Source organism: Aptenodytes forsteri, unplaced genomic scaffold (genome assembly GCF_000699145.1).
Source record: "Aptenodytes forsteri isolate BGI_AS27 unplaced genomic scaffold, ASM69914v1 Scaffold309, whole genome shotgun sequence".
NCBI lineage: Eukaryota > Metazoa > Chordata > Aves > Sphenisciformes > Spheniscidae > Aptenodytes > Aptenodytes forsteri.
In genome coordinates this window covers 3,358,538-3,379,478 of record NW_008795857.1, presented here as the reverse complement: position 1 = coordinate 3,379,478, position 20,941 = coordinate 3,358,538, and the positions used below count along the sequence as shown (strand labels likewise).

General features: G+C 49.0%; 1 protein-coding gene across 1 annotated transcript in view; it reads right to left on the bottom strand.

The window, feature by feature from the left end:
• Nucleotides 1-20,941, bottom strand: part of MDGA1 (MAM domain containing glycosylphosphatidylinositol anchor 1) — a 148,318-nt gene that overhangs the window by 33,732 nt on the left and 93,645 nt on the right. The window contains exons 9-10 of the mRNA XM_009283748.1: nucleotides 19,516-19,785; nucleotides 15,985-16,136 (exon numbers count right to left, since the gene is read on the bottom strand). Of these exons, the coding sequence (XP_009282023.1) occupies nucleotides 15,985-16,136; nucleotides 19,516-19,785 (422 nt within the window). The remainder of the gene's footprint in view (nucleotides 1-15,984; nucleotides 16,137-19,515; nucleotides 19,786-20,941) is intronic.

Sequence of the window (20,941 nt, the reverse complement as noted above, 5' to 3'; positions counted from 1 at the left end):
CCCCAGTTTATGTACTGAGCATGACGTCACATGGTATGGAATATCCCTTTGGACAGTTGGGGTCAGCTGTCCTGGCTGTGCCCCCTCCCAGCTTCTCGCTGGCAGGGCATGGGAAGCTGAAAAGTCCTTGACCAGTGTAAGCACTACTTAGCAACAACTAAAGCATCGGTGTGTTATCAACATTATTCTCATCCTAAATCCAGAACACAGCACTGTACCAGCTACTAGGAAGAAAATTAACTCTATCCCAGCCAAAACCAGGACATGATCCAACTGGCATGCCTACCGCTCAGCCCTCCCATCTGCCAGCCCTCCGGACCACCACTCTGCCAAGCAAGAGCAGAGCTGGCTCCCAGTGGCAGCGATCTCACCTGGGATCATTAGCACCAGACCCCCAGTTATCTGGGAGGAGAGGAGGGGTCACAAGCTAGAAGCAGGAGGCTGGAGCAGTACAGCATGGGGCTTTTTGGGGAGCGGAGCCTGACTGGGTGGGCTGGTGGCAGTTCCTCTCTGCAGGCTGCCATGAGCCGGGGTGCTGGGAAGGCAGCCAGCAAATAGGAGGAGGTCAGGAGCCATTTCCCTTGTCTAGACATAACCTTTAGAAGAGAAACAAAATGGAGCGTCGGAGAGAAGCCTGAGGGTGAGATTCAGACAGTGCAAATTCCACCTCAGCTGGGAGTTAGGTGGAATTTGGGTATCTAAAGCCTCTGGGAGCAATGTCAAATCACTTACTCTCCCACATCACCTAATCCAGGACAAACTGAGAAATCAGCCTCCAGTCTAGACTGCAAAGATCTAGATCCCCCAGTTGAGTCTATCCTCAGGGGCACGTGGGTTTAACCAAATAAATACCTGTCTTCCACCCAGGTTTGGCTGTGAAACAAAAATTAATAAAGGCACATATGCCCCCCATAGGTCGCGACTGTCCTGCTTCTCAGCAGAGACCAGGATCACTAGGTAACGGGAAAGGCACAGCCGGGGCCCGGCACATACCTCCTCTTGGAGCATCGGGGAAAAGTTTTGCGAGGGTCTTTTCCCTCCATCACATACTTTGGACCCAACTCCTCTCTCAGCCTGTGTCCTGTCTCTATCCAAACTGCAACTTGGACAGACACAGTGACTGGCTGTCAGCAAGGCTGCCCTCTGCACATCCTTACTACAGTTCCGGCATCCCGACAGAACTGACCGAGGATGTCTTTGGAAAGGCTGGCTCTTCTGGGTGAAAAGCAGCATGGGCCAAACATCTCCCCTGGGCTAGCTGCAGCCATCAGGAGAAAGGGCCAGGTGTGCTGCCAGCACAGTTTAAAAGGCATGAAATTAGTGCAAGGGAGAAAAAGGGGACAGCTCCAGACAGCCGCTTGCTCTGTGCACACAGAGCAGGTGCCGACTTGCAGTCACCAGCACAGGTCCAGCAGACAGAGACATTAAGGGCAAGGTCTGGTTCTGCCTCCCCCTCTCTAAACATCCTTTGCCTCCCTGATTGCCAGCAGCAGGTCTGTGCAGAGCTGCATGCATCAGTCCCGCAGGAACTCAATTTTTAATCCTCCGCTTCAATCACCCGCTGCTGCCCTCGTTCTCCTGCTCCGTGCGTGCTCTTCTCCCATGCTACCCTGGTAACTTCTTCCCTCCACCCCCTCCTCAGCCTCCTTCCTCCTCCTGATCACACTGGCCCAGTGCTCCAGCTTAATATTGCTGCGGTGCAGTTAATAAAGCAGAGGCAGGCGCAGATGACAGTGAAACACTGGCCACCTTATTAGAGATGCTGAAGCCTCAGTGGAGGATCTCACGCAACAAGCTCATTCATCACCAGGCTCGGGATGCTGCCAGTGGGGCCAGAACAAGAGCACAGCGCAATGCACAGCCTCATCTCTGCCTTCACCTCCTTTCATTTCCAATAATGAGAGGGAGGGGATGGGAAGGGAAAAAACAAACACACACACAGTTTCTACCAGCTGTCTGAATATCACACAGGCTGCAGAGGGGAGAACGTTCTTGCACAATAGGTTCACTAAAAACACCTTACAAAGGGCAAAATCAGCCCTGCATGGGACATATTTATTCATATGCACAGTGTGCAACCTGCCCCTTTCCCCGTCACTTGTAAGCAGTATTAGCAACCAAGGGAGAGCACACTCACATGCTCATATGTACTTAGCCATCAAGCCTCCAGGACCTGCAAACTAGGTCTACCCTTTCTCATTCCTCACCATCACATTCTGTTGGTAGGTATTGTCTGCCCAGTCCCGCATCTTATTATTTGAGCTGGTTCACGATGCTTAGAGAGTGCTTGTCCCGCTGTGACCAGCTGAGCCAGCTCATGGTCCAGGAACACACACCAAGAGCCTCAGAGAGAAAAACAGGATGCTGCACTACCCCTGCCCCCTGCTTCCATCCCAGCTGGGATGCTGTCACAGCAGAGGGATCCAAAGTATGATACCACCACATCTACGTTTTCTGTTTATGTAGGCTATTAAAGGAAAAAAGGATGTTGTTTTCAGACTGAATGATGTTTAAGCCAGGTACATATCAGCTAACAGACATAATAAAGCCAAAAGATATTAATAAACACATCTGTCAATAGTTAATGTTGCAGTCCTGCTCAACAAACCGCACCATGGAGTCACAAGACCACGATAACCTACCTGCGCTGGGACTTGATGTGACCTGCATAGCCACGCATGTGGTCTCACAACCAGCTGCACATTAAGCAGCTGCATACTTGTTTGAGGGAGAAATTAGAAAGAAAACCTGCTTCATCACCAAGCCCCAGGGAATTGTTGCAAACACCAGCTAGAAAAATGTAGATTAAAATCATGCAGATTCCTCAACAAGCTGATCAGAGCAAAGAAACTGCTCTGTGGGCATCCAGCTTCCCAGCATTGCTATTCACTCCTGCCACTCTGTCCTTACTTGTCCCACTTCTTCAGCAACTTCTCAGTTCAGGGCATGAGTGCTAGCTCTGCTTTCCAGTATCTCCCCTCCAAATCCTTTCCACACGCACTCACTGCCTCTCCCTTTTTTCTCAACCTCATTCAAATTCCCCCGGCTGCTCCTTCCTGCAGCACAAATGAGACGGGGATGGCTGCCTGCGCTCTGTCCTCGCCAGCTAACTGCAGACGTGGGGTGCTGGGAAAACTCCCAGCTCCCATCCCCAGCCAGGCTGGCCTCTCCGAAGGCAGAGGAGATGGCAGACAAAGGCAGGCTGGTGTGGCACAGCAGCCTCGCATGCAGGCTCCCTCCCTCCAACAGGCTCTTCCTTGTTCCCCGTACAGCTCCGCAGAGGAGCACAACAGACAGATGCTGTCTCTGGCACACATGCAGGCGGGGCGTTAGGCTGAGTACCCCCCACGCCAGCCCTCCTCTCTCATCTGTGAGAGTCAGGACACTCTGGAGAGCAGATGTGCATGGGACCAGGAGCCATGGGGAGCCTGGTGGTGCAGGAAGCACAGGTATCTCAATAGGTTTGACAAAAGCACAGGGCAATAATGTGGACAAAATAATCTTCAACTGCCCATGCAGCTGGTGGGCTGCGCTCTTCAAGCAACCAGGAATTAAGGTGGTCTTCGAAGCTCGGCACCAGGGCAGCAGTAGGTGCAAGGGCATCCGTGTCTCCCATACCCAGGAGAACAGACAGTCTCAGCCAAGCTGCCCAGTTTCTCACCAGGCATAGACATCCCGGTTTAGCATGGTCCAGGAGCCTTGAAGAAGGTGACAGCAGCAGAAGGGTGCTTTTCCTCTAACAGGCAATACCACTGAGGATGTGAAAGAGCCTCCCATTTTTACCAGTTCAGCCTGTTTGCCAACAGTCTTGGACACATTATATAGCTCGGTCCTAGGGGGCCGCAGGCACCATCTCATATCAGATTTCCCCTGTGGCTGCGACTGCCATGAACTCATCCCAACAAAATCCAGCTAAGACACAGCTGCTCCCTTCCAAAGGGAGTGTCATTCACAAAGACCAGAAACAATCACACCATCACCCTCAACATGATGGGACTGGCAGCGTCTGTGGTCTTAAACTGGTGACAGCCAGGAAAGACATTCCCAAGCTCTTCATCCTAGGGACTGAAAGGGGATGAGCTTTGTTATGGCGCTAGTGGCAACTCCTGGGATGAACACGGGACTCTGCAATGCAAAATACCCTGCTACCTCAGCAGACATGCCTTGCCCTCAATTTCTGCCCCAACTGTACCTCCAAAGCTACAGGATGCCTTGCAGAGAGGTAACTTCAAAGAGTTTAGATGCTATGGATTTCTTAAAAAAAAAAATAAAAAGGAAAAGATGATGACAGGATTTATGTGTGTCAGAGTTTACAGTGTCAAAGGTTGAGAGCAAATTATCCAAGGGCCAGACCCATTCTCCATTGCTGGAGAATGAGAGCCCAGGAGATGAGTTCCACGGGTAGAAATAAGATCATTGCAAATTCCTTGGGAAAAGAGGAATGAAAAATGCTCAGAAACAAGGGCAGGAGGGAGGACAGGGAATTTTAGGAACCTCTCCTGAACATGAGGTCCCAATATTTTCCACAATGATGGAAAAACATGCCATAAATCTGACTGTTCTCTCCCACTTCTGACACACAGCAATGGATTGAGATTTTGGTCCCTGATGTCACCTTGGCACCACAGGACAGAGCAGAGGAAGACAGTTTGTCTTTGACATTGCAACTGAACACCACAGATTTGATTCTTGCTCTCTTCATTTTGGCAGAGGGATGAAACCCCTCTGCACTGGCAGCCCCCTCCTATCCTGCAGGAGTTCAGAGAAGGGAAAAGCATGGCCACGTTCAGGGACACAGCAGGGGAAGTACACTACTGGCTGACAAGAGTCCAGTCCCCTGTGACCACAGGGGTTACCTCTGCTTATTCATTTTATGAATGTACCACATCCCATCTTAAAAGCCATTCCCGTTTGGCCTGCTCCTCCCACTGGACGGCTGTTCCAGAGCCTGACCGCCCTAATGTTCTCATTTTCAGCCTGAATCTATTCACAAGCAGCTTGCACCCAGTTGATCTTGTGCCAGTATTGTCCTTTAGCTTAAATGGCTCTTTTCCCTCCCTGCTGCTTGACCCCCTGATGTTTTTATAGACAGCAATCACACCCCCTTTCAGCCTTTGCTTTGCTAGGCTAAACAAGCTGAGCACTCTGTGCCTCCTCTTGTAATACAGACTCTCACTTTCCCTGATCCCTAATCCTTTTCTGCATGATCCCACTTGCTGGAGGTGGGTATCCTAGCCCTGCATATAGGATGGAGTAGCACTTCTCCACCTTGCCTGGAAGTACCTCAGGCTTCACCTGGGAGTGCACTTGCCCTTTGTCACACCTGCATTTTATCAGCAGCTCCTTGAAGTCAACTCACTCACCCACATCATTCCTCCACTTCAGTCATTTTCCACTGATGAGCTCCCATCCTGTAGCAGATTCCTCTGATAGCACTCTCCACATGCATGACCTTGCATTTTTACTGCTGCATTTCATCCCACCTGAATGACTCAAGTAGTTTTCCATCTTTCAGATCTTCCTTACGATATCCTGATCCTTCACTGAGGTGGCGTTGCCTCCCAACCTGGTGTCAGCTGCACAAAATTTCACCAGCACAATCCTAATAGGGGATGCTGATCTGACTGGCTGGTATCAGCCATGGGGAAGATGCCTGCCCCCTCAGCAGGGTAGCTGCTGTCTGGAAAAGCCATTTGGGTAAGTCTTGGGTAGTGGAGAAATTTGGTTTGGATATGAAGACGGTCACTGTGATGTTTCTCTATAATCTCTCACCAAACTTCCTGTGCCTGTCAGATTGGATTAAAAAATTTTCCTGGGTTAGTGCTTCATCACCACCTTGAATGGAAATGATGTCAAGCATTAACAGCATCAATTAAAGGGCTAGGGTAAGTTTAAACTTGGATTTATTTAATTTTCCTTGCTTGATGGCCATTACTCATTAAGCATTTCCAGAGCAAGTAATCACATTGCAAACATAAAGTTGGCATTTGCCAGACAAGCACACCAGTGAACTGAAATTCATGCCCATATTGTTCATCAGTCAAGCACACAGGTTCAGATCCAGGGGTTAAGCAAGCATGGATGACCAAAGCAAATCCATTATTCAGTCTAAATGAGGAGTCCTGGAAGCTTTTTCTCCTAAATTGTCCTTAACAGGAGGCTCTCTTTCTGGGCTTGAGACATCCCCGGCTCCAAAGAGAGAAGCAGCTGCGACCTTCAGTAGCTACCGAGGACAGCTGGAGCCACCTAAGCCAGGAGACAGTCTCTCTCTCTTCCTCTCGCACATGCAATCAGCTGCCCATCCTCATTAGGTGCCGAGAGCAGCAGTTTACAGCTTCCCAGAGAAGCCAAATTGGTGCTGTCATGAATTACTGTAAGTGCTTGTTCCACACTCTTCAGTAATGTCTTTCATTAGGGACTGATCAGAAAGCAATATGTATTTTATTAGCATATGTTCCCCGGTCGAAGAAGAATAGACCTAATCTTCACTCTGTCAGGGAGACAGTCAAGTAAAAGCCTTAACTGAGGCACAGCATGACTGGCAACTTCATGAGCCATGGGCTTACTGGGGCATCACACAGCTGCACGTCCTGAGGAGGGAGAGCCCAGGAGCTGGAGAAGAAAAGGGTAAACTAGCACCTGAATTTGGTGATGGGTGGGAAGGGAGGGAGAGCCATGCACTCCCCAATCTGTGCAAGGAGCCTGTGTTGGTGTCACTGTGGTTGGTACTGAGCTAGACAGGTTATGTGTATGTCTAGCTATGCTTGTTATCTCTCTCCTACTGTCTCACAGACATATCTTCGATCCTGAAGGCACATATGGTCCTTCTGTTCAGACTGGAAGCTCTATACTGCTGCTGCAAGATCCTACGTGTTCTTGACTATGCACTCCAGAGCCTGAAATCACCCCTCTGTCTGCAGCATGGGCATAAGCTGAATAAGGGACAATATCCCTCATGTTGCTTCACAGCCAGAGCAACGGTTCCTGTCTCGAGGCTCACATCTGAAAATTGGCACTGCTCAGTGCCTTACTGGATCCAACTTTATACCCATCCCTAATCTCAGTGAGTACAGTCTCCTCTTCCACCTATTTCTTTGCACTGGACATGACTGCCTGCAGCCAGACCCACATACATGTTTATGTACCATGCTGTCAGCACTTCTGGCTCCAAGAAGAAAAATCAAGCAGGCTCTGCATAGCCCAGGTTTGCTCAGCTGCTGCTAGATTGAGTTCTGAGACATTTTGTCTATAATATGGTTGTGACTTACCAAGGGAGACATGCTCCACCAACAGGAGTTGCCATCTCCCAGGCCTCTTTTTTTTGGGGGGGTTCTCTACAGGCGCTGGCAGAGCCCACTGTTAGGGCACCTTTACCCTTAAAAACAACAATTAATAAAGGATGGGGCTATTACTTACTGGAGCAGAAACAGCCTTTGTGTGAGACTCCGGGCTTCCCAGTCTGGTACATGTAATGAAAGTATATAGGTAAGTATCATTCCAGAGCCTATGGCCACCTCTAACTCGACTGCACTTGCAGTCCTGTCTCTAGTAAAGAAGGGGCAGGCAGCACAGCATATGCAGGGAGAGCCATAAAGCCCTTCACGTTACTCCATGCTGCCTGCACTGGCAGCATGACTGCATAAGTTTCATTTCTTTATGAAACACAGTCAAAACATCTATCTAGTGCCTACTCCTGCCTGTTTGTCACTAGCTACAGGAGAGACTACATCGCCCTTCCAAACCCCTTCCCCTTCACACACTCTCTCCTCTTATCTCCAACACGTTCTAGGAAGCGAGAGCCAGGAAAAAAACCCAAAACCAGAAACAAAACCAAAAAAGGAAACAGAAACAAAAGAAAGAAGAGGTAGAATATAGGAGGGGGAACAGGGAAAGGGAAGAAGGTGCACAAAGAAAACACTGAAGCAGTAGGAAGAACATGGGCTGACTACTGAAAACAACAGATGAGCAGAGTAAATGGGAGGAAGCTGCATCACAGCCTATCGATAGGGACTCTCAGAAAGATTCAATAACTAGCGTGTACCCCTTGAAGCCACCGAAGGTGTGTGGATAAGAGATGCACGCAAAGGACTCACTTTTATCTTTGATACCTGGCAAGCATTTTTCATCTTGTGCTCAGCTTTGTAAAATGCAAGCCAACAGCCTGCTGGATAAGAACAAGCACAATGGTGTGAAAACAACATCTCAAACCTGCAAGGCTGATATGAGGGGTATATTGGTTGGGGGAATATGATTATCTCTTCTCTCACGTTCTCCTTACCCTGAATGAGCACTGAACAGTGGTGTTAGGAGCTAGAGATAGATGAGATTTTCCTACTAGATGTGTGTTAAGATCATATGAGCCTTTCCAGCGAGATTATCTGTACTGTTCTTCTCAGGCACTGTAACTATTCCAAACAGAGCTAAGAGTGGGAAAACTGTTTGTAATTATTCCCTTATACTAGGAAAGCTAAACAATATCCTGCTTTCTCTCTTGCACAGTCAAGTACTTGAATTGCATTAGGAGGAGTGCCTATGAAAAGTGAATGTGAAGACAAAATCTCTGCTGCAAGGCACCTTATGAACGGCAAGCCACCTTGTGAAACCTTCAGCTACCCTGTTTTGGGCAGGTTACCTTACTTACTTTGGATAATCAGAGAAGAGAAATGGTACCATGAGGCATAACTAACCTGCCACTGCTCATATTACCAATTTTCCCAACTAACTGGTTGAAAACGATCTGTGGACCAGGGATAACCAGCTCAGGAAAACCATGAATCATACTGAAGAGCAATTTGTGAATGCAAAAAGACAGCATTAGTCAGACTAATTCATTAGTTAGGCATCGTTTGCTAAGCTCTCGTGGGCAAAGGGAAGTCTCAATAGCAGCATTGGAAGATGTTAGGCAGACCTAAGGGGGAAACCTCATCACACAGCTCCCAGCCATTTCCACTGAACTCACCTGACCCATCGGTGCCGGTCAGGCCTGTATCGAGATTCCTTGGCCAGCCTTGTAGGAATCACTCTGATCCTCTGTCTGACAGGGCTAACAACAACCATGGCCGGGCAGACACTTCTGCCTGCAGTGAGCAATGGCCAGGAGGAAACTCTTACTTTCCATTAGGTTGAAGCTCTGCTGTTGCCGACTTAGCCAGTAAAGAATACATACACGAAATGTGGAAAAAGCTCTTTGTTTCCCACACCCACCAAACATCCAGCTGTCCTGGAGTCTTCCCTTACAGCACAGGTAGAGAGGACCTTGTTCTAGCAACAGGTGTCATCGACACATCATCCCCTGTGACAGATTGCTAGGGATGATAAGAGAGATGGCTCAATGTGCTGTCAGCTGCAGTGACAGACATTGTGTCCCATTTTCAGGCAGCAGAGAGCACAGCTGAGGCAGGATCCTGCCCTCTCCACTCCCAAATGCCCATGGCAAAGTTGCTGCTTTACCCCCAGGTCCCACACAGAAATCTCATTAAGCTTCAAGCATAGCTTGTCCATCAAATGTTATTGATCAGCCAGCTCTCCTTCCACCAGCACGTGGCTGCCACTCAATCCCACTGCATGTCCCAAACCTCTCCTCCTCTTGCAGCCTAAAAAGGCAGCGTCACCTCTCCCTTCTCTTGCTTTCCCTGGCTTTGCATCACGATGGCTGTTTGAACCATCCGCCAAGCAGACCTCCTGTTGACACGCTGGCTTCTTTCTACATCCTTTTCCACCTCCCTCAGGGATGAGTTCTGCACAGCATCACGTACACCACTAGCACAACTGAAGGCAATTGACTTGAGAGCACAAATGTAATCTGCCTATTCTCACTGCCTGAACAAAAGAGCATCAGTGGGGGAGATGGGAGAGTTAGAGCTGAAAAAACACCTTTTCCTGCTACAGAGGATGGCTCAGTAGGTAGGTGGAATTGCGTTGATTTGACGTTGTCCCATACGACAGCAGCCTGTGATCAGACATCAAACTGGCAGCCAAGGTAGGCAAAAAAGAAGACAGGACTAAAGAAGCTTTCCGGCAGGCGTGACTTATAAGCCATCCTACAACGGAAGGTCTCCTTTGAGATTCAGTCCTGGACAAACATGGTGAGGCAAAGTCACTGCAGTCCCCAGTCCTAATGCTGGTGAGACAGGACCAGTACAACCTGTATCAAGTGAAATGATGAACAGTAAAGGGATGTGCCATTTGTCACACCCCACAAGTGTTTTGATCCATGCAGCATCTTGCATGCAGCCAGGGCTACCATCTGCTGCTTCACGGGAAGTCACACTCCCTTCCTCGCTGCAGCCGGCTGGGACTGCAATGCTCTAGCAGGGAGGAGGAAAGGAAAAGGGACTCACACATCCCTTTTCCATGTGCCCTGTCTACGTCCCACACCGGAGATCAAACTGGGATGTCTAGTTAAGCAGCTTCTCAGCAAGAGGATTTCTCAGTGGATGTGGCACCGCAAGTCCTTTCCCTTTTTCCAGGTAACACCAGGCAAGTGCACCACAGGTCACATTTTATCCAGAGCAGAACGGGGCCATCCCCACTTTACAAGTCACGACTCCATCCTTTAAGCTTTTCATCTTCTAGTATGAAAAGGAGTTAAGAGGACAGCCCTGACTACTTTTTTAGCTAAGCTGTCAAAAAACCTCACCGTATCACCTCCTCAGCTCCTACAGCATCCCCCAGCTGAAAACCCCACCGCAGCACTAGTGGGGGGACGCACAGGATGGGGGCACTGGGGGTGAGCCTCAGGATGAGGGCTATTGACAGAGGCCTGTCGGCAGCCCCGCGTGAGGCAGTTACCTTGGTGATGGCAGCGTTGCCCAGACAGCATGTAATCCCCCACAGGCAGCAAAATATTAGACCCTTGGTTTGTGAAGTGAGTTCGGTCACCCCTGCCTGCCTTGCACAGAGCTGCCTTCTTTCCTAGCCCTTGGTGTGTGTCCCCCCCGGCCCCAAGGTGCAGCCCCCGAGGCACCGGCTGCTCAGTTTCCCAAGAAGCTTCTCCTGAAGCCATGGTTGTGTCTGCAGAAGAAAAAGGATTTCGATCACCTCCCAGAGCACAGGGCTGGGCTGCTGGAAGGGCCACCACCTGCTCGAGTACACCACCACCGCTCCCTTGAGTACACCGCCTTTCTGCCTTCATAGCCTTTCCTAACCTGGGGCCCAATAAACAAGTGAGCTTATAATATCTAGAAGCAGAGAAAGCAATACTGCGTGTGTCTGTCTTGATTTTATACTCTTCTCCAGACACTGGCTACCGCTGAAGATGGGAGGAGACAAGCTTTTGGCATGGATATTCTCACTCCTGATGAATACAGGGCTGGGTGGATTAGCTTGCTCTGGAAGTTTGTTCTACCCTGGCTGCACAAACTAGCTGTTTATTTTATTACAGGGTTGCTCACAAGCATTGGAAGATCCATCCAACTTCACTAGGCTGGTTCCTCATGTGCCAGGAGCCACGCACGTGGGTTCATCAAACCATGGTGGTGCATGAATGGGGGAAGCATAGTGGTGTGAGTTAACAGCGTTCTCAACTAAACATTTATGTAAAAGACTATGGGCTGGTGCACTGCTTGCTCATCCTCCCTTTCGAGTATTAACCACCCCTGCACATCCCCGCCCTGGTCTGTGCGCCCTTGGAGGGGCGTCCGGCTCCATGCGCTAATGAAGCCAAGGACAGACAGCAGTTGACAGATGCTGCCGAAGTGGGCTCAGAGGAGAGCAGAAGAACAACTCAGAAGCAGAAATGAAGCGATACAGATCCACAGCCCATGGGCCTCGGCATAAAACCTCCCCCGCTGCGTTGCGATAGCCATCAGTGGAGTTAACCTTCCGCTCTAATCACAATCATTAAATTCCTGCTAACACCCCTGTCCTACGTCTGTCCAAACAGCTCTGTTCTCTGTCACCTCCCCACACGGTGAGCCCGGCTCCCCACTGCTGCAGCTCTCATTAATGCTGCTCTGGCTGGCTGATGAGGCAAGTGGCAGCCAGCTACGGAGCGCAGATGAGTTTTGTAGACAGCAGGGGTTGTTTATCCAACATGGAGGGGATGAAAGTACAAACAAAGAGAGACCGTACAATTACTCAGACATCGCACAGGGTCAGTCTCATTAAAGACAGTCTCCCTGACAGGAATTAATCTGAAGTGACAACCCAGTGAGCTAATTTAGCAAATTGGTCCGGGGCTTGGCCTGGTGCAAATTTCAGGGGTCTGTCTGGCAGGTAGAGCTGAGCCTGCTCCAAGGAGGGGAAAGGCAGGAATGTGTTAAGCTTGGCCCCGTTCTGGCCTGAGCCTGCGTATCAGAAGGTATGGAGGAGATGGCAGCCTCAGGTCTCCTTGAGGGGCACAATGAAGATTAAACTTCCCTCCTGCACCAATACCTTCTCCTTCCTCTTTCTCTTGCAGCCTCAGGTCAGAGATGGGTTCCAGCTCATTAAGTGCACAGTAATTCTGCCACTATCCCCTGTAACCGTAACCACCAGCCCAACTCAGATCTTTCCTCCAGGATGCAACCTGCTTGCAATATTAGATGGCTTTTCATTTCTCTTTAATGTTAGAGCAGAGCTCTGGGAGGGGATAAAATACACAGAGAGAAACAAGCAACTTAAAAGGCTTTTTATTTTTTAAGCAAAGATCTAGCTTGGGGAGGCTGCTTTGAATCCCCAAGCAATGAAAAACATTTTCAGTTGGAGTACAGTGCCTCAGTGCCTTTCTATGCTACAAGAATACATTGAAGAAAAAAAGCTGACCAAACAAATAGCCCAAAAGCCTTATGGCATCTGCCCACAACCAAACCACCCAAGGCTGTGAACTCATGAAGTTCACTGGCTAAGGTGAAGTAAGGTGGTCGGCATTTGGATCAGTTGCCCTGGAGCAAGAAAGGAAAAACCTCCCAAGCCGTCAGGACAGAGGTCTGTGAGGCCCCTGCCGTTCCTCAGTGGGGATGTTTTCCCCTCCGAGTTGCCACTCAACACAATGCTACTGCCTAAGCCCACCTGACCGATGCACTCTGGGAAATAACAGCCTATTTGCCAAGACATACAACAGAGGCTTTACAAGAAGCTTGCTCCATGTTGCTATCATATGCGCTTTGCCTGAGTCAGTGGCTCCAAGCTGTCAGGCTGTTTATTTGGTTTTAATCAAAGGTTAATTCTTATTCTACTGGAACTGGTACGTCTGCTGTGCCACTCAGCCTGGTCTGCAGTGCCGGGAACAATCAGCTCCTGTGGAAATGCACCTGCCTGTCTTGCTGGGAGCCCCCACGCATCGCTTAGGAAACCAAATTCCCCCCAGACTGCTCGCAACCAGGCTCCCCCCCAGGAATGCCCAACCAGCCCTCGGAAGCTGTTGAACAGGAAGAGTTAGAGGAGCCACAGCACCAGCCAATTAATAAGCAGCACTTTTACTCTCACCCAGCCCCATTTTCAGCAGCTGAAGCAAGCAAATTTAATTCAAGGGTTCCCAGGTGCCTTGCAATGCATCCTGCTACTTAGGGATCTTCATATTACATATGCCAAGAGCTCTTCATACAAACTGGGGAGAGCAAAATGAAAACCAGCAAAGCATTTTACAACCAGTGGGCATCCAAACTGGCTGCCCTTTGGATTCCAGCTCAGCAAGAGTTAACATCTCCCAGACAGCCCCTCACCACCCTGAGACTGCACGCTGCTGCTGCTGTCCCGTTCATCCTTAAGATGCTGAAGAGCACCTGCCACTGACCACTGAGGCTGGGGAGCTCCCAGGGCTGGAGGAGAAGGTGGGCTGGCTGGCTGGGTAAGCTTTTGTCAGCTTGATGCTGGCAATAAATCAGTCATGACTGGCCACGTGTAAGGCCCATTTTATCTGAGGAGAATATTCCACTTCAATCCTAGCTCTCTAGGAGGATTTTTGTGCCACCACAGCTAGTGCCTGGAAGCCAGTGTATCCAGTGAGGAGGGCGCACAGGCAAACAGCGGCTCCTCATTCAGGCAGACAAATCCCCTTTCTTAAGAGCTCTCCAGTCAGCAACACTTTTAAGCTTTTGAGCTTTTCACAGTTATATTCAGTAATGTCACCATGTTCTGTGGTCCAACGATGGAACAGCAGGACATGAAGCTTAGCCCAGGCACCCCAGCACAGAGAAGAATGTGTGACAAAGCAGCAAAGCCTGCGGGACGTGGAAGAGGGTGACGGCACAAGGGAAGGAGTGAAAGGTCAGGAGGTGTCACAAGGCTGCTTGGAGCCCAAGTGAGACATCGCAGGGCAAACGCCAGAAAGGTAAGACAGGAGCATAGAGGCAGCACTGGGAAGCGGCAAGTTGGAGACAAGAGGGGATGTGATCCTCTGGGACAAGGAAATGAAAAATGCTCAGTGAGATCTCAGTATGGCACATGAAGTGGAGACCTCACCATGAAATGCAAGTGTCTATGTCAGAGGAGGGCCAGGAGGAGACAATACCATGAAAGCCTTTTCCAGAGTGTTTCCTGCTTGTGCTTGACAGAAGTGGGAACAAATCTCCCCTGCTTCCTCCTCACCCTGCCCTCCCTTATGCAGACCCAGGCCACTACGATGGCACCTGTAGCTGTTTCTAAGAGCCTGCCCATACATGAGACTAGGCTACAGCAGGGCCACAGTATAACACTCCTCTAAAACATACCACTCAATAGTCACAACTACGTAGTGGTGCTAGTGATGCTGCAAAAGACACATTAACAGCAGTAACCGATGGAGTATGAACAAAACGTGTGTGTGTGTGTGTGTGTGTAAATTTGCACGGGCACTCAGCTTCCTTCATGTCATAACTTAAAGCAGAAATGTGATTTTTCCCTTTTCTTGATCCCTTTCAGTAGGAGCTGAATGAGGAACAGATCCAAGATTACTTTCAGGCACTGTGCAAAAGGAAAAAAAACAACATCACTGGAGAAGGATAAAAATCACAAATTAGTTCATTGAGTTGTAGTGCTGATAATAGCAAAACTTGGCTAAGAGGGAAGGGGTACTATGACAAACTGCCTTCATTATTAGAGGCTCCCCTGTGTCCTGTATTATTATTAAGCACTGACAACGTGCGCCGTGCGGTTTGAGCAACAAACAAAGGCTGTCCCACCCCAGAGAGCTCACAATCAAACTGAGACATAAAACTGGAGCCTACTGTGCAGAACTAGAGGAAAGAGACACTTGGATCTTTTTAATTATTTTGTCTTCTATCTACAGTAAACAAACTTTTCCTTGCAAAATGCATTTGCTTCCAAGCTACCACTGAATGGCAAGAACCACCAATTTTAAGTGTCCCCATTTTTAAAAAATGTTCAACGCAGGCACTTTGCTGAGCGTGGATGAAAGTACCTGGCAATCCTGCTAGGTAAATGTGCTCTTTAAAAACATCAGACTCTTTTCCCTAACCTTCTCCAACCAGTGATCTCTCCAGATTTCCCTCAGTTCTTCCTCCCCCCCCCCGCCCCGGTATCATTTCTCTTCAGACTCAGAAACCTTGAAACCCACTTCTCTTCCCCTGCAGAGTTTATATAGTCCAAATAGCTTCATTACTGTGACAGTATGAAAGCCCTTCTGCAACACAAACAGCCGATGACTTTTTCCTGCAGTTCCTGCCTAGAGAGCTCTTCAGCTTATTCCCTTTATTTCATATGAGCAAGGAGGTTGGAATTCCACTCGCTTGAGTCTTTGGCCTATAAAATCTACAATACCCACTAATGACTGTGGGGTTTTGTTCACATTAAAACCCCATTCAAAACACTGAGCATGAACAGTCCAATGGGAGGCAGTAGGGCTTTGAAAGCCCTCGATCGTACCCAAAACCAGATGTAAAAATGAACGCCGAGCTGTGCACTTGGCCTGTCTCTTCCATTCGGTGGGGAAGGTGCAAGACCATCAGGGTCTGGCAATTTCATCACCTTCAGCTCTTAATCGGCAAGGAGACATTGATGTAACTGCCTCCTGAGAGGTCCTCTTTTCAAGGGCACGTGCTGAGGCTCCAGAAGAGCAGACCTTACCTGCCGGACTTCCAGGCGGTACTTGAGGATGGGATCCACAGCATCAGGCTCCTTCTGTGTCCACTGCAAGACGTAAGAGTAATTCTTGGATTGCTTCTGGCTCAAGGTGGGGTTGGGAGTGTCATAGTAAAACTCTGGGCTGTAAGCTTTTGCTGGAGGGGAGGGGAGGAGGAGGGGGGGGAAGAAAAAAAGAGGGAGGAAAGTAAAAGAGTGTGATCAAGAGGAACATAAATTACAAAGAGATGTGGTGAGAGTGGAACAGCTCCGCTCGCCTAGCTCATCCACTTGCCTTTGACATGAGGGACACCTTTACTATTGTAGCTGGTGTTGCACTGACATGCCATCCTGCTTTCACAACTTAAACTACTGGGAGGGTTAGCAGCCCTGCAACACCAGTGGGGCATGACTGACACCAGAGAAGGTGGGAACAACTTCAGTTCTCTAGCTGGAACCAGCTCTAATCTTTTCTCTCTTGCTTTGTAGTTTAGATTGAGGTAACAGCTTTAAACTGGCATTTCTCCTGTTTCATCTGCTGCTTTACAGAGTCTCCTGCTAACAAACCCTGAGGAAAGATCATTTGGCCAGTAGGTCATAGGAAAAGTGTTATTTATCACACAGGGACCATGGCATTAAAAAGGAGACCTTGCTCGTTCTGCATCTCCCCTGCCTTGGCAACACAGTGCTCCAGCCTCTTTGTAACATGACAGTCAACTCGGCAGCAAAGGGGATGCTGACCTCAGCCTGGGGAAAAACAGCGGGAGCTTTTGCAGGGGCGGAGATGTCTTTTCTAAACCCACGTCTCCCCTTAAAAACAGAGGGCAGCAGGAGGAAGGGAAACACAGGAGAAATGATCTACCAGAGAGAAACTGGATGGTTCGGAGAAGGAGGGATTTCCCATCATTTCCCCAGCTGCTGCTGTCCTGAACCACTACTAAACAGGATTCAAAGGCTACTGCCACGCAGCCCAGCAGCTGGTGGACTAATGCACAGGGCCCAGAAGCAACTCAAGGTCTTACCCACAATGGGTTTTGCCCTGTTTGAAGTTACCTTCATTTCACTGTGTGCACCTCAATTTTTGGCAGGTCCTGTCCTGGGCCAGGCAGGAGCTGGACCTGAACCAAAACTCTCCTTTCTGGGTTCAGGTCCAATCTGGACCTGCACAGACCAGAAAGATGCCTGGGCAGCAAGGGATGCTGGAGAGCAGAACAGACATAAACACCATCTCCCCAGACAGTCTGCTGCACCTTTCCACTTGAATCATAGGCCCTGCCATTCTGTGTGGTTATAATTAGGCTCAAAAGGATTCAATGTTTATTTTTTATGAACTCAGATGGATAATATTGATGTTTATTTCCAAGTCCTTTTTTTCTTATTATTTTTATTGACTTGAATTTTTGCACAAGCAAGAAGTTCAGAACCACCTCAGAGACTAATTGCTCCTTATTCAACTTGTATTGACTGTGGAAGTCAAACTTCATAATGGATTCCGAAATAAAATCAGAACTGAAGATAATCATAATCTTGCATGATATTCATTCCTTATTAATTGACTCCAAGATGGAAACGGAAGCTAAAAAAAAGCCTTCTAATAGAAATCCAGCACATCAAGATACTTTTGGAACTTGCTTTCTGGAAACTTTTACCATTGCTGGAAAGTTTTGTCTTTTGCTTACAGCTGATGGGAAGAGATGAAGGTTATTCACTCCATCTTTCAGGGCTTTTCGGTGTTTGTGGCTAGTGGGAGTGCAGGTGGTGACCAGTATGGGCTGCCCTGATAACTTGCTCAAGGGGAGCGGGTTGGATGTCTTGCTACCCTTCCAAAACATCTCAGAAAGCTGATCTCCCATCCATAGAAGAAACTAATCCCATCCTGGGCAGGTTTATGCACTTTGTTTCCAGTACATCTGAACACCTCACAGTCACAAAAGAGTCACTGCCTCCCTGTCAGATAGGAAGGTTTATGGTCCTTCTTTCACAGAGAAGAAACAGAAACAAAAAGAGACTATGCCATACGCCCACTCACTCGGGAAGGCTGTGGCTGATGGGAATTAAAACTCCAGTGGTCCTGAGCCCAAGCGCAGCAGTCTAGCCACTGGATTATTTTTCAGGTTGCTCTACAGGCTCAGAAGGCCTAATTGATTTGTAGCTGTCCAGGACACAGGCAGAAATGTCTGGAGCTGAAAAGCCACCATCGGATATCAGTGCCTTGGAAACAGAGAAGGGATGCAGGAAAATAAATGCTTGTTGCTTTCCTGATGAGTGCTCTCTAGGGATGAACACTGCTTTCTGCTGAGGGGATCTGATCTTGTGGGGCACAGCACAGTACACCAGGTGGCATTATGTCTTTGTTACTACTTCCAGCAAGAAATTCAGATCCTGGGAGCATTCCCAAGCTTGCTAGGGACACAGTTTGCTGTGGCTCATAGCAGGATATGGTTTGCCATCACTTAGTTAGTGACATGAGAGTTGCAAGCATACGAAGAAAGGGTAGAGAGGGCCAAAGCTCTCAAGCAAAATCCACTGCCAGACAAATTCTAGGAGATCTCAAGGGGTGAGAGCAAAGTCCTGAAAAGGGGCTCAAACAGTAAAAGTGGTTTGGGCTTCCCCATTTCTGAGAGCATCTCAGAGTTACAGCATACCTGAGCTTTTCCAGACCCTGGGAAAGTTCTGCTTCAAAATCAGGCCTCTTTGGATATTATTTATTCTCATTTGTTCAGCCCTGACTTGAAAAGTACTATAAATTGGCCCTGGACTGAAAACCCAGTATTTTGACTGAATTTACTGCTTATTAAGGCAACTTCATTGGAAAGCTTGTCTAGAAACTGGTGCCCAAGTCAATGCTGGGGTCATGGGAAAAGCAGATTTAATGATCAGCTGGAGAGGCTAGGTCAGATGTGTGGTTTTAGATGCTATAATTCTGCCATCCCTCTTTGCAGTTGCAGGTGCTGGAGAGGAGTCCCGTTATGGTGCCTGCTGGATTCACAGAAAACTGTGAGCAGCAAATCCACTGAGTACTAGTATCCATTCCCAGCTCACATTTGTCCTAGCAAGCATCGTGACACAAAGACAGCCAGGGGACACAGGGAAGGTACCGGAATACATAATACAGTTTTTGTTTGTTTGTTTGTTTTTAAAGAGTAAATCAGATGGTTTCAGAGCCTGCTGGGGAGATGCAGAGAGCCTTTCACTCCCCCCTGATCAGTACTTATCTACAATACAGGTTGTCCAAGCTTGAAAGCTGATGGCAGCCTCGAGTTTAAGTCCTGTGGCCACAGGCAAGTGGCCAAACACTGCTAAAATGTACCAGTGGCTGCCACTAACTGCCCCAGGTCCATCCCAGGCTTGAAAGACTGCCTGAATGATGGAGGCAGATCTCCCTGTTGGCTTATGGAAAGTCATCCCTTCTAAACACAGCACCGCGCAGAGGAGGTAGTAGAGGTTGCCTGTACTGGCACCAGTTTATGGGGAGCAAGCTTCCCATCTCCATGACCCCATCCAACAGCTTGCTCTGATGTGCACTCTGTGACTTACCAGACACCTGGAAGAGGCAGGTGGAGACCCCCACGTCGTTGGAAATGCTGCACTCGTAGCTACCGCTGGTCTCCCGGCTGACGCTGTCCACCTTCAGCTCTGAGTAGTCCTGCTGCTCTGCCAGGGGCTGTGCCAGAAGGGTGCCGTTGAAGCGCCAGACGGAGGTGGCCACCTTCATGGGGCTGCCCTTCAGCATGGTGCAGCGCAGGGTGACGCTGCGCCCCATGCCCTGGCGCACGTCCTGGAAGGCTGGCTCCACCACGGGGGGGACTGGAGACCAAACAGAGTGACAGACAGGGACACTGTCAGGGAACAGCCATCTCGCTCAGCACGGTCACCCCGGCGGTACCTCTGAGGAGACAGGCACCTATGATTTCCAAGAGGATATTTATTTTCTAGTGGGAACCAGGCTTCATCAAACCAAAAGCAACAATAGTTGTCTGACATCCCCTTCTGACTGGGCTGGGACCAGCTCCCACCTCCCTCCCATTTATTACGTAGGGGTGGCCTTTAGAAAGTACTTATCCCACAGTGAGACGCTGCTTGGAGGAGCTACCAAGTCCTGCTCTTTCATGTGAGAAGTGCAACTCCAGCAGCTGAGCGCCACAGCTTGGATTCAGTCCTCAGATCCTAATGAGAATACCCATAGTCCTCATACTCAGCATAAACTGCACTCCCTGAGCAGGCAGGTAAGCTCCCAAGCAAGTTACATCCATGTTCTGGTCAACGTCCGACAGGGTTGTCAGGGACACCATGTTCAGATGGAGGGATACGCACTGGCTGTCCCCACAGAGCACAGACCTGAAGGGCTGTTAGAGGGCCTCTCCCAAATACATCAATACAACACATCAGGGACTGGCTACAGGGACTCTGGGTCCTATTTTTATCTCTGGCAACAATTCCCCGACGTTGGCAGGCGAGTCATTTCTCTCCATATCAGCTTCTCTGCCAGTAGCGTGAGAATGGTGATGTGTGGCCACCTCTTAGCAAAGGGAGGCTACCAAATCTTGTTCTTTAGCACTTGTAAAGATTTACAGGAACCTCACAGTTTGGGCATGGTTGAGGCAGAGCAAGAAGAAAGTCCAGACTGGTATTGCTTGGGTTACCCCTTATTTAATGCAATGGCAGAGGACTTCAATCTCCACAGCCATCTAACGGACGTGTTTCACTTGCAATGAACTCTTAATTAAAACACTACAGCATGGGAATAACCAGAAGCTCTCCCTCTAAAATGAGAAAGGCTTCCTGAACACAAAACAGCTGTTAGCCCAAATGTAAATGAGGGAGAACAGATTTATAGCAGCTCCAGCACAATCACAACTCACCTCCTCCAGGTTCAAAGCACCTGCTCTTCCACAGACAACTTCTATGCACTACAGATCTACAAAGCACCTGCCTCCTCTAAAGGTCTGCAGAGCTGCCAAGC